The sequence below is a fragment of the Pistacia vera genome, unplaced genomic scaffold (genome assembly GCF_008641045.1).
Source record: "Pistacia vera cultivar Batoury unplaced genomic scaffold, PisVer_v2 Contig73, whole genome shotgun sequence".
Lineage (NCBI taxonomy): Eukaryota > Viridiplantae > Streptophyta > Magnoliopsida > Sapindales > Anacardiaceae > Pistacia > Pistacia vera.
The window spans coordinates 704,521-722,119 of NW_022196590.1; the positions used below are offsets into that span (position 1 = coordinate 704,521).

Here is a 17,599-nt window from a genome sequence, read left to right on the forward strand (position 1 = left end):
GTAAAATATGACAATCATGACTTTTAAGTGATCCAAGTTTACCATCTTTAACACTTGCATTTTTTTACATGTTAGCTGCATAACCATCAGGAAATATAATCATCTTAAGAAAGTTACAAAAGTCTTTTCTTTCTTGCAATGTCAAAGTGTATGTTGCACGTGGTTTAATGTATCTATTACCAATTTTCACCAAATGCAATTCCTTCCTCATGTTCATATCTTGCAAATCCATTCGAGCTTTATCAGTATCCTTCGATTTTCCATCAATGCACAAAATTGTCCCAACAACATTATCACAAATATTTTTCTCCACATGCATGACATCTATATTATGTGTACTTTTAAAGATGACCAATATTCCAATTCGAAGAAAATATTTTTTTTCTTCCAATTTAATTATGCTGGTGTACGTTTTCGCTTTCTATCTTGATTACTTCGGTTCTTTCCCAATTTCACCATCTCAACAATTCTTAATTGATTCAGAATATCGACCCCTGATAACTCTCTCGGTGCAGCTTAAGTTTCTAGTTTATTATTGTGTAGTCGACTCCGTCTCCATGCATGCCCAGAATGTAAGAATCGTCGATGATCTATATAACATATCTTACTTCTCAATCGTGTAGATGAAGTCTCCTTGTTACATACTGGACATGCCATATAACCTTTAGTGCTCTAACCCGTTAAATTTTCATATGCTGGAAAGTTGTTAATTGTCCATAAGAGAGTAGCTTGCATTTGAAAACTCTTGTCAGTTGAAAAATCAAATGTCAATGCACTAACCGACCATAACTCTTTGAGTTCTTCAATTAATGGACATAAAAACACATCAATTTCTCTACCAGGTGATTGTGGCCCTGGTATAAGAAGAGACATCATCAAGTATGACTCTTTCATACATTTCCACGATGGTAGATTATAGGGTATAAGAATAGTTGGCCACATGCTATATGAATTAGACATGTTACCAAAAGGATTAAAACCATCTGAAACAAGTCCCAATCGAACCTTTCGTGCATCACTAGAAAATGATGGATATAACCTATCGAACATTTTGAGGGCAATTAATGTTGATTAGTTTTGTTTAATTTTAATTTATGATAGTAGTAGGATAGGGCTTTGTTAATAGTACAATTTAAGGTTTTTTTGTTCATGTGTGCTTTATAAATTGAGATAATTTTTAGGCAGTCAAAGTTTTGTTATTCAAAATTGAGGAATATTTTGAGAAACTAAGATACAATTTAGAAGTCAGAATTATGTTCTCATCTCATTAGGTTTGCTTTTTTTAATTATTATTATTTTTTATTTTTAAAATCTAAAAGCTAGTTGGACGGATAAAAAAAAACAATAGGAAACATTATGATGACCATTTTCTATTAGATATTTCATGAACACAATTTTTCAAGCACTAGACTAACCAGTTCAACTTTATAAAACTATCCACGCATGATTAGCCAAAACTTTGAGATTAATTATTATATCTATGTTAGATGTTTAATAAGAATAGGAACACGGGTAAAAAAAATCGACACTGAACATGAATACTTCTCATAATACACATATTTCGTTAACTCCTACAACATGCACTCCTCCAGCATGGACTCTTCCAACATTGAGTCCTTATTAGACTCCTCCGGCTTCAATATATATTACACCTACCAGTCCTATTGGAGATGATAGTATATCAGGTAGTATTTGTATATGTTAATGTTTATACTTATTTTATTTTATTCATTATTAATATTGAATGTAAATTTTTGAATATTGCAAGAACCTCCTCCTTCAAAGAAGAAAGTACGTATGACGACAGGAGGAGTAGGCACAGAGGATATTGTCAAGGTCTTTGGGAAGATTAGGATTGTGATGGATCCTAAAACTAGGAGACCCAAGTGCGAATTAGCTTCAAAGCGACTGTCAAGTTAATTTGGGTTTTTGGTACGAACCATGGCTCCATATCAAGCTAAAAAGTGGATGAAGATTGACCTAGATGATAAAAAGTTGATTGTGACTCGTTTATTGGTAAACTTGTTTTTAATTTTATTAATAACAATTTTTTAATTACTAATATATTGAATTTTTTTTATTTTTTTTATTTTTTTTGTAGACAAAGTTTGATATTGATTTGAATGATCCTTTAGTCCTTGAGTACCTTAATTGTCTTATGGGTAGGGCTTATCGCGATAATCGTTGTGATCATGCCCAATATTTTCGAAGCTTTGAGGATCCTGAAAAAGCGCGGTGACACCCTTATAAAGATGTGTGACCAGAAGACTGGGATTGGTTATGCACACATTTTGCTAGTGATGATTATCAGGTAATAATTTTTAATATTTATGATTTTTACTAATAACATTATGTGGATGATTTATACTCAGTTGCTTATTATTTAATGCTTATTATTGAAATATTATCTAATATTTATTTTGGCCTAATTAAAATATTATTATACATTTCATTATGCATCATTATTCAATTTTCAGAAACTTTCGAAAGTAAACAAGGCCAATCGTGCTAAGTTGCCATACAATCATTATGGTGGGTCAAAACCCTTTGTTTTTCACTGAACAAAAAATTCAAAGGTTTGAAATATTTATTTTTGAATAATTTTTTATTTAAAGTGTATATTGAAATTGTTATTTATTTGTTTATTTTTAGTTATTTTTTAATATTAATTTTCACTTAATTGGTTTTTTTTTTGAATATTAGGATCTTCCTGAAGGTCAATTCCAAGGGGAGATGCATTTATTCCATGACACTCATTTTAGCAGTAAAAGAAATACTTGGATAAATGATGAACCCAAGCTTCGATATGTAAGTATTATGTAGTGTATTTCTTTTTTTTTTGTATAAAAGTTTATTATATTTTTATATTATAACCTAATACATTTTAATCTTTTAATTTATAAAAGTATATTGTTTTTATTTATATATTTGTGCGTATGTACATATATATTATTTTTGTAGAAACAAAAGAAGAACACTCTCAATCAAGAGCCTAGGGAAGGCTCTTAGCCACCTACTTAATTAGAGATCACTCAACAGGTTTTAGGAAAAAAAACCTGGTTATTATCGTGGATTAGGTTATGGTCCAAAACCACATATATCTTCTAAGACTTCAAGGTGAGCCAATCAAGAAGTTTTAGAAGAACTCACACACTTGCGTGAGGAGGTGCAAGAACTATGAGGCATAAGGGAAGAATTTCACCAATATAGGCAAACGATGGAGAAGATGCAGTAGTTCATCTCAATTAGTATAGGAATATGGGTTCTCGATCTAATGGCTCACAGATATTTTCAGGCCAATTTCCACCACATCCTCCACCACTTGCAACAATTTGAGTTTTTATTTGTCACTTTTTGTTGAACATTAACAATTTAGTCAACTTTTTATTTAAAAACAAACATATATAGTTCTATAATATATTTGGTTTGATATACTTGTCTGATTTCAATTAATTACATCTACAAATTGATATTTACCTTTTAGAATTAAATTTTAAAATGTCTAAGATAAATTAAATATTATTTAATCATATATATATATTATAAAATGGGTGATGACAATTATATTTCGACGTTGTAGATTTTTAGCTATGAAATACATTCAACATTGAAAAGTTTTGCTGATGACCTTTACGTTTTATCACTAATAGTTTCAAGTGATGAAATATAAAGTACCGTCGTGCTATACTTTAAACGACACATACAAAGATTACGTCGCTATTAACTTTAGGCAACAACAACTCATATTTTATCGCATTACATGTTAGGCGATGAAACGTCATATTTCGTCGCTATATACTTTAAGCGACGCACACAATTATAACATCGCTATTAACTTTATGCAACAAAAATGCACATTTCATCGCGGTATATCGTAGGCGAGCAAAATTCACATTTCGTCGCGGTATACGTTAGGTGACACAAATGCACATCTCATCGTAGTATAGTGTAGGCGACAAAATAGAGAGTACGTCACTATTAACTTTCGACGACGACATTTAATATTTCACCGGTAACTAGTTTTAGCGACAAAAATGGTATAGGCGACAATTTTTTGGTTTGTCAACAGATTTAGCGATGAATTTTAACAAATTGTCGCTAAAATCAAGCGCGACATGCCTACCACGATGATCATGGCAACGATTTTCTTCTGTTGCTAAACGTAAACCGCAACGATTTCTAGGTTTTTAGCAACAAAAAAATTCGTAGCTAAAAGTCCTTTTTGTTGTAGTGTGATTAAATAGCAACAATGGAATGAAACGAGTTGGTGATCGATTTGTCACGCGTTTTCGCACTTCACTAGTGCAAAACGAGGGCAACTTTTCTTTTTCTCTTTTTTCTTTTGTTTAGATTTGTATATAGGGGACAATGTAGATCTTAGATTGGGGGTAAGGGAAGTTTCTTCCAAAAAATTTGAATTTATAAATTTACGAGGAATTTTTTTTTTTTTTTTTGTTGAATTTTGTTTAGTTATTGGATTAATTAGTATGTCGCTGATATTAATGTGATCGCGATCACATTAACCTTAGAAGACATTAAACTTTGCCTTGGTTTAAAGATGATTTTGAGCATTAATTGCATCTAGTTTGAGACTATTGGTTTTTGGTATGAATTTTTTTATTAGTCTAAATGCTTACAGGAGTTGTGATCTCAACAAACTCTAGAACTCATTTGATGACCACTTGAGGCGAAATCTTAGAATTCATATTATTTAGAAAATGATTTATACTATTTTTGGACTGGTTGAGCCTTTCAACCCTACCCTTTTATATTATTATCACTAGTTAACCAGTCTAAGCCTTTAAAAACATATTTTAGCCTTGATTTTCTTTCATCAAGCTTATTGTAGCCCCCCTTCCCCTTCAATCTAAAATACACAAAAAATTGAGAGATCCAAAATAAATATATTCAAATACTCTCATTCCAACCCCTTTTAAGTCTATTTTCTTACTTTGCAGTCTTTTTTTAATTTATTTTATTATGTCATTTTAATTTCGTAGGTATTAATGTGACTAATGAGTAATAGTTGTCCATTCATTTTTCTTATAGGAAACTTGCATTGGCTCCATCACATTTGACTGTGGAGCTTCCAAAGAAAATTGGATTTGGAAGAGTAAACGACTTTTTTTCCACCCAAGGTTTGTCTTAATGACATGTTTCACCCAAAAAGTTTCAAAATACCACTTTTTCATCCAAAGTTTATATTCCATTAATACCCAAACCCGATTCCGACATCGAAAATTCTCTCTATCACCACCATTTAAACCTTTGGTCTCTTCTATACAAAACCCTTCTCACTTCGGTGTTGAAAAATGATACCCATAACTCAAACGCAAAATTAAAGCAAGCAACAAAAAATAAAGCAAACCAAACACAAGAATTTTAAAGTGGTTCGGCCCAATCAATGTAGCCTACGTTCACTATCCACCCAAACAATCCACTAAGCAAAAGCTTACAACTATATAATTTTTAGAAGAAAAAAATTGCAAACTCTTTACACTATCTCAAAAAGCCCAATTACACTCTTAATAACAGCCCACAATGATTATTCTTTTAAAATATATTTTACATTTTTTGAGATACTTTAAAAGTCTAATCTACTGGTCTATTTAAAGGGGAGAGTCCCTTTGCAACTCTCATTCCCAAGCAATATGGGATTCAAGGCACAATCCCAACATTCAGCACCTGATTTCTCGCCGATTGTCGGTCACTGCAAAGCTAATGTTTCTTATTCTTTGCTAATTTCCAACAACGAATATTCCATCAATCACAACTATTCAATTCACCAGTCTCCACTCTACAAAAGCTTTCTCACCCTAGGTCCTGATAATTTGTAGAACGCTAGTTGAGAAAGTGAAGTATATTTTAAATATTAACGGAATATAAACTTTAGATGGAAAAATGACATTTTGAAATTTTTTTTAGTGTGAAAGTGTCATTAAGGCTAACCTTGGATCGATTTGGAAATTAAATGCACATTAATATGTGACACATAATCTCCCGAGTTGGTGGCCTAGCTTTGTCCTTCGAAGTTGAAACTCATAAATTTGTATTGGTGATTGATGGATGATGCTACATGTGAGCATTTAATTCTCGGCGTAGCTTTAATTTGTAGGAATAGTTAGGTGACAAACAGGTGAACTAATCCAAACTTTTATTATAGAGTAATATTACATTCATTATTTATGTAGGCACATAATTCATTGTTTTGTATGTAGCATGATTGATATTGCATCCATGTCGTATTATAGGTTTCTTCCTTGTCAATCTATTATAAACATATATGTATACTGGAACAATTTATTTGAATTAATATATACGCATATACTATTATAAAGAAAAGAATTAGAGGTGGCCGTGATCATCTCAAACATAAGAAAAGCTTTTTATATTATATGAAATATTTAAAATATAGACGAAAATGGATATTAAGATATTTTAACAAGAAATAGTTTAATTATTATCTAAAGCTTTTTATTTTCTATTTGAATTATGGACAGAATTTTATTTATGTGAATTTAATAATAAAAAAATAATTGGATTAAAATAAGTTTAACAAATTATAAATATAATTGGACTAAACAGTAATAAAACTGACTACATTTGTTGAACACCAGAGAAATACAATAATACACATTAAACTAATAATAATAATAAAAACTTATACGTTCTTCATCTACTCATAATTTAGACAATCGCTGGGTCACGAAATCTCTAACTTGTCCAATTAACTGAGAGGCCTCTGGTACTTCAGGAAATATATAGAAAGCATGAATCATGTGTGGATACTCGATCAACGTTGCTTCTTTCCCTGATTTTCTCAACCACTCATAGTATCTCTTTTGCCAATCCCCTAACGGGTCAAACCCGCCCACAAACACAAGCGTCTCCGGATAATCCAAACCCGATATATCTACCGCATTCGGCCCGCTCACATTAGCTGCCTCGTGGTCTCGGTTTGACCCGTCTGGCAAATACACCTTCCATATCCAATCGGTTCGGGCCAATGAAACCAAAAGTGACCCCTTTAATCGGGTCTCGGATTCAGTCCTCTCTTCACCACCAAAAAACGGTTGGATTGAAACCAGCCCGATTATCTTCAACACCCGAAATTGAGCCCGACAGGCTCGAACTGCCACATGGTGAGCTATATTAGCACCTGCACTATCACCGGCAAGAAAAACTTTTGACAAGTCAGCATTTTGTGGAAGTAATGCCTTGTCATCCAAAAATTTAAGAACATCAAATGCGTCGTCGTATTGACAAGGGTAGCGATGTTCAGGGGACAGACGATAATTAACAGAAATAACAAAAGCAGGGATTTTACGCGCGAAACGGCGGCAAACGGCGTCGTAGGCTTTAGAGGCAGCGCTTAGGAAAGTGAAGCCACCTCCGTGTAAGAAAATGACAACGGGGGTGGGGCCGGAGACTGAGATGGGAGAAAAGGTACGGAACCAGAGATCGCGGGCAGGATCGACGGGGGTGTCGGAGGTGGAAACGGAGTTTATGGGTTTACAATTGGGAGAAGTCTGAAAGTCCAAAAACTTGAGGAGCCGACGGTTGATAGTACCGTCGGAGCGACGACATGTGTCGGTAAGAGCGGAGAGAAATGAAATGGCGATCCTTGTTTTCCATGGGAGGTTGAGCTTGGGTGGTTGATCGGAGTTTGTTTTAGTGGAGCTCATTTTAGAAAGGCGGAGAGTGTGTTGGGGGATATTATAGGGAGTAAGAAGAAAGAAAGGATGCAAATTGTGAGGGGATGGATGGGGTGAGAAAAGGGCAGGTAACATCCAAATCTTTTAGATTCTTTTCTTCATTGTCAATGTGAAAGTGATACTTTGCCTTAGAAAAATGATTCAGTCACAAATAAAATGTATAGCAAATTCATGGATCGAAAGACATGGTATCATTATGGTCGTCGATTAATGATAAAAAAATTTTTAAAAAAGAGGATTATGCCACGTGTATTGGTGCATGAATTTGGTATGCATTTCCTGGTAATTGTACATTGCTCCTTTACCTTAAAGGAGAAGAAATTCCAATTTTTTTTTTATTTTTATGAGAACACCCTTTAGGAGTTATTTAGGCATCAATAATGGACTCATTTAACCATTTAGCTTATGATTCAATGATAAAACCTTAGGTTAATTAGAGATTTTATGTTTAAGTATTATTAAGTGTTCACCTTTTAGTAAGGATTAATTGAGATATCTGCAAACTAATTTGAGTAGTAGGAAAAAAAAATTGACTCATTTTTTAATGAGTGGAATTTTGTTTCTTTTCTACCTAAATAATAGAACTAAAGACAAGTTGGGTGGATGAATGATGATAGTAATGATATAATGAGTTAAATGACCTTAATCTTCTTAAGTTATGACGTAATAATAAAATTTTTCTAAGGTTTTGGAAATAAGAGAAATTCATTTATCTTTAATGAATTGTTAAAATTTATATTATGATGAATTAGTAAATATTACTAAATTACTCGTCTATCGTTTATTTTAACACCTAAAATTTAACGATAAAGAGATTATGCATTAACTTTGATATAATATAACAATGTGTTTGTTGCAAGGCTAGCTTAAGGAGATTTGGGGATTAAGGTAAAAGTTTTAAAATTAGGTGTTTTATATTTAATTAAAAAAATAAGAATATTAAATATGAGATAACATTTTTTTTATAAGATATATTACCGGGGTAATTGATACCATTAGCTAGGTGCCTATGCATAACTTGACATCTGTTTATTTAACTTAAAATTAATAAAGACAAATTGAGGGTTAAATGGAAATGAAGTATGAAATAGAAGACCATATTAAAATAAGGAGTAGGACTAAAATGTAATAAACCAAATACGCGACGATTATACTTTTGGGTTATTTCCCAGCAAAGGCAAATGAGGTCAACCAAATCAGGGAAATGCATATTGGATGAGCAGTAATTCAATGGTGAAGGAATATTAAATCGGTTGGGTAGGAGTTTAAAAATCTAAGAGCTCATAATGCACTGGTTGGTGGAAAGGATGGCCACCGTGAAAATTGTATCGAAAATTTTAATCATATCATTTAGATTTATCGGATAATTATGAGATTTATGAATAGGTTTTTATTTTGATGAATACAATATTTTGAACATGGTTTTGTGAGTGATATCTACCAAAGTCTCCGACAATAGTAGTGGTGTGCGAAACCAATGGTAGTTCTACCATTTCGCTTATATAATTTTTGAAAAAAAAGAAACAATGATTTTTTTTTTAAGACAAATGTTAAATTATGAGTGATTAGTGTTACCAACTCAACATTCTAAGTTGGTACCTCCGTTGTGTTGTAGTTTTTTTTGTTATAACAATCTTAGTAATTTAAAAAGAAAAAAAGAATTTGAAATTAGTCCTGATTATAAATTGATAATGATGTTGAACTATTTTTCCTTTTTCTTTAGACTTTAAAAAAATTAATCTTTAGAAAATTATTGAAAGAGAGAAGTGGCTATTTTAACATTTTATTTATAAATATAGAAGCTTATATTTAAAATTAAAAGGGAAATAATAGATTTTCTATGAAACGAAAATCTTAACGTGAAAAGAATACTTATGAGAAGAACTTAATATTCAATTAAATGATATCAAATAGTATTTTAATTATGAGACAAGAATGGAAATAATAGTATTAATTTTAATATCATTTGAGTGGGGCTTTGAACATTTTAATAATAAGCGTATAAATTTACACTTATAAGTAAAACTAGCTGGCACGTCCCTACGTTGCGCATGTTTATTATTATTATTGTTTTTTTTTTTTAATGGTTTTAAATATATATTTTTTGTATTGAATTTTATTTTATATTGAATTAATAATTAAAGAAATCAATAAAAAATATTATAATAATCGACGTCAGAGCAACTGACTAGCATTCCAGTGATCTGGCGCTGATGATTTTCTATTTCGGTGTCATGATTCTGCAAATACCGGTACGGTTCTTCTCTAATTTGTCTCTCAAATCCACTGCAGTTTGATTCCTACAAATTGATTCAATTTCTCAATACTAATTCTTGCTTCGGTTAAGGTAATTCTCACAGTGTTCTATCTAAGTCTTATTATTCTCAATTTCTCTTTTCTTTTTTTCTTATTTTTCTTGGTTTTTATTTCTATGGAAAGCTAGGGTTTCTTTGATTGAATTGAATTTCACGGAAAAAAAGACTGCTTTTGTTGTGGGTGGCACTGGACATGTCGCATCTTTGCTCATCGAGCTATTGCTTCAGAAGGGGTATTCTGTCAATAATACTGTCAGAGACCCAGGTTCTTCCTTTTCTTTTCTATTGATAATGCATATCTTGTGGAAGTTTTATGATGGATTTATGAAACTGTAATCTTTTCACATAGGATGTTATGGAAGAGAAGTGTGGCTCTGCAGCCATCTGTTTTGTTTCTTTCCTTCTTGACATTTTGGACTTCAAGGCTGATGGGAGAAATAAGTACTTTGAGATGATGTTAGCAGTTGCAGAGAAGTTCAAGAGGAGTCCTTACAGGCAAGCATATTAGATTTATATTTTTCTTATTTCAGGTCACGTTTATTTATTCCTGAAATGCTTTGAAAACTAAAATGTTTGGAGAAACACAACATTTTTGCCGAATAAGATGAAAATCCTTTGATTGTTACTGTAAAATTTCTGTGCTATGGCTATGTCTGGGCAGCTGCTGGTAAGCAGCCAGATCTTGAAAAGCATGTAGGTGTCTGTTTGGGTACCACAAGGATTACTAGACCTTAAAAATGCTGTCAGAAAATCATGGAGTTTATGCATGTGGGAAACTATGATAGTCGACCTAAACGGAACTAATCAACACAACGATCGGTCTAAAAATGGTCAAGACCCTTCTTTTATCTCACACACACATACACCCACGCAGCTTCTAACATCATCTAAAAGAGTTAGTGAAAATTAAATAACAACATAAATGGAGAGCATAAATATAAATGAAGAACATGTACAAAATTTAAGAACAAGAACATAAAAGAAAACATAAATATTAAACATGTTAAAGAACATAAATTAAAACATATATGGAATCTTTTGCTATCTATAATATTTTCAGAGTATTACATCACCCTTGAGGTTGAAGAAAACTTAGAAATATGAAAGAAACATGGAAGAAGTATAGTAAAGATGTGTAGAGAAAGTATGGAAGTGTAGAGAAAATATGGAAATGAAGAGTGAGAGAAGTAAATAAAAGTGTTTGCAAAGTTTACAATCCTTGACTTTTTTACAATGGCTACGGGAGATATTACAATGAAAAGGCAAATCGCCATTTAGTCCACTCCTATTTTACATAAATGACACCACCATTTAATTTAAGACACGCAGATCTTTAATCGTTTGACAAGTTGGTAACGTGCCACGATTCTTCATCCTGGAAGTCGAGACAACCCATTGATTGAATCCAGTCAGCAGGGATTTGTCGAGGAGATGTATCTGGATAAGTATCTGAAGAAATGTCTGGAATCTGAGATGTTGGCGTGGCAGATGTACTTGGTGCATGCACGTATTGTTGTCGCCTGGATTTATGGAGATAGTAATCACGAGACTGTTGAAGCTCTTCTTCCTGCACAGTATCTGGCTGTGAGTCCGGGTACCACCATTCTGGATAAGATGAATTGTCATCGGATTGAGCATTGATGGAACGTATGCATGTCTGTTTGGCGTGGAGAAATTTCTCAGTGTAGTCTGGAGGAAAGAGTTCCCACGGAGCATCATCGTGAAAGGATGGCCATATTGCATCTGGAATGATCTGATTTTTTTCAAAAAGGATTTTTTGAATTGATCTAGTCTCAACAGGATGATCAAACATATTATGGACAAGATCNTGAGAGAGTTTCAGGTAAGAATCTTTCCTTTTCTGACTGGATTTTCATGTGTTTTTGTTTTTTTTGGGTGCCTTGAATCTTGGTTTAAAATGACATTAAGAGGCGGAATTTTGGTTTTTACTAATGGTTACACGTCTCGGATGTCAAGATTAAAGCTGTATTTTTTTTTCTTAATTTTGTATTATGGTGTTTTTTTTTTTTCCATGATATTTATTGAGAGATATTGAAGGTCTGGAAAAGGTACCATTATTTTTTCTCGCTTTTTAATATCTTCTTTTTTTTTTTTCAAAGAAAGGTCTGGGTATGCTGTTGTTTTTAAGGCAGTTGTTTGTTTAAATGTCGGGTCTATGCTTCTTTTTTTCTTGGTTTATTTTCCTGAAGCAGTCTTTGTGGTTTTGGATGGTTGAAGTTTAGTGTTTCAGTTCATATGATATTAATTTTCTCCTTCTGTACACTTGGTGATACTATGTCATAGTAACTCAATGTTTAATCATTGAGTAAAACGTTGTTCGTCAGGGATAGAAAATTCAATGACAAAACCTTTTACTAGGACGAGTAGAAGGCAGTTTGTGTCCTTGAATTCTCTGTTCCTGATGAGCGACCTTTTACTCTCTTTTTGGCCAAGGCAATTCTGATCCATGTTGTGCTTTAATTGCGACTAAGTAGGTATAATGTTTCATGTTATGATTTAATCAGATTATGCATAAAAATGATCAATAATGGTTCTTCATTTGTGGCTGTTTCTAAAGGTAAATGAGAGCTTCCCATTTTCAATTTGCATTGTCATGGAAAGGCTCTGCCCCAGAAGCTCAAAATGAAGCAGCAGATAATCAGCAAAGCACTATTGTTTTCCCAAAGGGAAATCCAAAACCCAGTGTTTAAGGCATTGACTTTCTACAAGGCAGGTACATTCACTGTAGATGTTCAATATGCTGATGTGAGCGAGTTACAAGCACCCAACTATGCTTTAGAGCAATTTAGGTGGATGCTATTTGTAGCTGAATATTGATCATTTGCTATTAGAATAATGGGAGTAGGCATTAGAATTGTTTGTAGAGATTTATTTGCTGTTTTGTGTGGAGGACTTGGTTGGAAACTATAAGAAGATTGTGAGGGAAGAAAAACTTATTTCCATTCTAAAGATTGTAATTCTCAAGATGCTCTACCATGATTATCAACAGCAGTTCTTTTGCTATTATCAAATTCTTGATCTTCTAGAGTTCACAACTTCTAGGTGCTTGCTTTTTGTATATAAGTGGTGTACATAAATCATAGCAATTTTTTAAAATCTAATACTAAGATGGTGAGAACTTTTCGTGTACCAATGTTGTTGTGATATGTTCAATAATGGTTATACTGCACCTGGAAAGTATATTGTTAGAGGAATTTCATCGTGTGAAGATTATGGAATCTACAACATGTACAATGATTCAGCACAAAAGCATCAAGACCATTAACATTTCATCCTCTAGTAGAAAAATCATTGATTGATGAAAGGCTCAAACGGTTTATGATAAGAACCCATAAAAAACTATCTCCAATCAAATTAACAAATCACATGCGATGAACTCGAGCAAACTAAAACTCGATCGCATTAAATTGCTTTCATATGGGTAAGGAAAGCTATTGGAAAAGTATACTTATTTGTTTATAGTAAGTATCAACTATTCATTTAATTCAATCGTTCTATCTATGAAAGAAAGTGCAATATAAATCGATCCAAGGAAACAAACTTTTAGATAATAACTTGATTCAATGGTTCAGCATTTTAACATAATGACAACAAAAATACTCTAATCATGTAATAATTGATAAAGGTGATCTTATCGCCCCACACTCATCAATCAGACTTGTTGGTGTCCACTTATTAAATATCTCATATATGATTTCTCTTGCTAATTAGCCCCATACTTATCATCCAGCTGCTTCTACTTTATCATCTATATTCTCTCTACGCTCCACTTGAGCTCCATTAATTTGCAGCTGCAGATTGCATCATCTCTTTAGGTACCAAAAGAGGTAACCCTTTTAACCCATTTCTTCTTCTTCTTTTTTTTCAAATTATTTTGAGATAATTTATGTACTTCCAACATGTTGATTATTGAATAGTAGCTAAGATTGTTCTATATACTACGTGTAAGATCTGTTAGTGTACATGAGGAACAAAATGCTCTTGAAATTGATGTTAGTTTAGATTTCATGTAAAATAAATGGACAAGATGAATATCGTTAGAAGTCAATAGAACTTTCCTTTTTAATTATCTAATCCACAAGCTATGCGACCAAAATTTAAAATAAGCATATAAATAATAATGATGGTAAAACATTATTAATTTTAATTTTGATAAAGAATTAACTGTTGAACAGGAATTTTATACCTAATTCTGAAAGAATCAATCTCCTCTAACATAAATTCTTGAACATTGATTTAATGTAATCTAACAATTCAGAAGTTGCTAATTTTATATTAAATAATATAACAACCTTTAAAGTTTCTCCAATACAAATTTCATCTTATTAATGATCAATTATTATTATTATTATTATTTTTTATTTCAATAGCTTAACCTTATATATGTTTCTTCATTCAGTTGTATTATGAATAATTATGAGTAAATGTTTTTATTAATTAAAATTGGAAAGATTGTAAAATACAAGTTTATAAATACTTAATCCCCAATATGTTTTCTTATAACAAAGGTCTAATTACTTAAAGTTCCTTACAGTGTTTACCACAAAAATGTCCATCGATGAAGTGAAGATTGACATGGCACCAGAAATTGAGTCACATGACAAGAAAGATGAACTTACGGCATCTCCTCCTCAAGAACAAGATGGTATGAGTTAATATTACCTCTTAAATTGAATGTGATATTGTTTTAAACTTGAAAAGAATCATTAAACTTTTGGTAAGATGACAAGGAGTTTTAGGATCGATCAAAGAGTAAGTTTAGACCACTAATATCTCTAACAGGATCAAGTTTCATGTAAAAGAAATACTTGGATAGTTTAGTTGTTGAGTTGGTGTTAAAAATAATGATCTCTACCTTATTTCTCAAATTTATTTGATTGCAATATTGTATTCATGACTACGAATTTGTGTTATGTTCAATTGTTTAACCTTATATATGTATGTTATTCACTTGATATTAGCAATAAGTATTTCATTAAAAATAATTTAAAGTACGACGTTGAACTCAAATTACGTCTAAATGCATAAAGTTCTTTAAAGGTTTTATCACAAAAATGTTTAATGATCGATGATAAAATGAGAGTTAACATTGTACTAGAAATTGAGTTGCATGAATAAAATGATGAGCTTTTGAGTTTAGACATCTCCTTACTCTCAAGAACAAGATGGTACTATTTTAAATTACCTTGTAAACTGCACGTTATATTATTATTTTATTTTAAATATTATTTTCACTTTTAAAGATGCAATGTTTGGACAATAATTTTATATATTTAAATTGTTTTTAACAATTTCTTTAGATTATCGATAGAAAAAGCAAATTAATTTGTTTATCTAATTTTATATAAACGCATAACAATTAATTATGACAAAATTTTGATTGATGAAACAGTAAGAGATACAACAGCTGCATCATCCAGTGAAATAGTTGAGAATGAGACATCTCTTATTCAAGAAAACGCTGGTACATTTTGTTATCATCTTATAAATTGCTTATTATTTTATTTCATATTATTAAAGATGAATCATTTTGAGCATCCTTTCATTTTTACTTGTCTTAGAAATTTCCTAGCAATCCTTTTGGTATTACCTAAACTAAGAGAAAAATAATTTGTTTATTGTAATATAAGTGCATAAGAAGTGCCCATTAAAATAGGCGATCAACCGTGAGATTAAACAAATGTAAACATTTTAGAATTTTTTGAAATTTAACTGTCAAGAGTTAATTTCATTTTGAAAAAAGTATGGTTAAAATTTAAAGGTTTAAAGTTAACATTAAATTTCATTAAAAGGACTAAAATAAATATAATTTGAGATCACAATGACCTGTACTAAGAACCATTTTTTTGGTCATATTATTTGGGTCAGGGTATTTATGATTTACGATATTAACTGTCTGAGAAGTCACAATTTTTTTTTATTTTTTTTATTTTCTGTTCATAAATCACTCTTATATCTTTTTCTTTAGAAGAAAATCTGGAATAACCTAGAGGTACCAGTACCACTCAGAATGCTAAGTTGATACCACAAACTAATAATAAACTGACATGTGTCAAATGCATTAAAAATTATAATCCAATTAAAACACTTTATCTTCCATCATTGCCTCAACGGCATCGCTAGCGCCTCCTTTCCCATTTTTTCTTCCGCCATAGCCTCAACCTTCTCTGCCAGGCTCTTTCCCCCAGTTTTTTCTTCCGCCATTGCCTCAACCTTCTCTGCCACCGCCTCCTTACCCTATTTTTTATTAACCCAGTTTTAATTTTTCAGCTCCGGCTCTGCCATCTCCCTCCCCCAATTTTTATTAACCTATTCTAATTTTTTCAAGGCAACAAACTAATTATCCTCATGAAACAAACACACCATCAATCAATAATATATAAATCTGATATACTTTTTTCCCTCAAAAACAATCCAACTCAATGATTTCAAATCAACCCACTCAAACATTTTTTATCTCTTGTCCATTGCAAGACGGAGAGCATTTGTTACCGTTTCAGTTCGGTAAAGTAAGAATTACAGTTTCAAATATTAGCAATGGCATACAGAGTGTCTATTCAATTTATGTACGAATAGCGTGACCTTTTGTATATACTTTTCATATGTTTAATATTACTATATATTTACATCAGCACTATATGTTTAAGTGAATTAGTTTTTACATATAAAACTTCTTTCTTGTTTCACCTTTACAGATGATACAAGGTTCAATGAAGACCGTAAAAAATTGTATCAAGCTATACTCCACCAGTCGTGTTGGAACCCTTGGGATATGAAAACTGTTGGTATATCAGAAAAAGAGGACTACCCTCTCCACGTTGCAGTTAAGGAAAACTACTCTAGTTGTCTCCGTGAACTAGTAGATAAAATGCAAAGCGACGAACTTGCTATTGAAAATCGTAGTGGCAATACTGCTTTTTTTATTGCTGCTGCAATGGGAAGGGTGGAACATGCTGAACTGATGTTTGAGAAGAATGAAAAATTAACAAGTATCCGTGGAGAAAAGGAAATGCTACCAATTCACATTGCAGCTCAGGGCGGNGATTTGGTTGATTAGCAGAGAGAGAATAAGAAATGAAAACTTAACCTGAATTCCTGATATGTAAAAATGACAACAAAAGGGAGGAGGAGAAGAAATAGACATGAACGCGTGCCTAATTCTCCTAGAATACAAGATATAACCTTTTTTGTCAAGCAAATAAAATTGAAGTTTCCAGCTTTTTAACATATAGACTTATTATGGCGGATTCTCAGTATTTGGATCATTGCACTGAACTTCAGGATCCTTACAGCCTTTCGAATCAGGAGAAGAGAATGTACTTCTAGTCTTCTACAACTCTCATGAAAATTATGGCGGGGCAGATCCGGAGTGCAGAAGCAGACCAATTTGAGATGACAATGATGAATTTTACCAGAAGTATCAAAATCTTTATTACTTAAAAAAAGATAATAAACTAGTGTTCTATTTCTGCAATTCTTTACTCACAACATTAGGCACTTCTTCAGAAACAGTATCCGTTTTGCAAATAGCCACAATTTTACAATAGA

The 17,599-nt window shown here is 32.0% G+C and overlaps 2 protein-coding genes across 2 annotated transcripts; one reads left to right on the top strand and one right to left on the bottom strand.

Annotated features, from left to right (window-relative positions):
- Positions 1–6,671: 6,671 nt before the first annotated feature.
- On the bottom strand, positions 6,672–7,700 carry LOC116115068 (probable carboxylesterase 18). Its single transcript, XM_031401200.1, has one exon. The coding sequence runs from the start codon at positions 7,683–7,685 to the stop codon at positions 6,681–6,683; it is 1,005 nt and encodes a 334-aa protein (XP_031257060.1). The 5' UTR covers positions 7,686–7,700; the 3' UTR covers positions 6,672–6,680.
- A 6,068-nt stretch (positions 7,701–13,768) lies between these two features.
- LOC116115049 lies at positions 13,769–17,108 on the top strand. Its single transcript, XM_031401182.1, has 4 exons — positions 13,769–13,878; positions 14,586–14,696; positions 15,444–15,515; positions 16,747–17,108. The coding sequence occupies exons 2-4, from the start codon at positions 14,600–14,602 to the stop codon at positions 17,106–17,108; spliced, it is 531 nt and encodes a 176-aa protein (XP_031257042.1). The 5' UTR covers positions 13,769–13,878; positions 14,586–14,599.
- The last annotated feature ends 491 nt before the right edge of the window (positions 17,109–17,599 follow it).

Excerpts from the sequence above, each read along its gene's own strand:
- LOC116115068 (XM_031401200.1), bottom strand. The coding sequence starts at position 7,685 with ATGAGCTCCACTAAAACAAACTCCGATCAACCACCCAAGCTCAACCTC.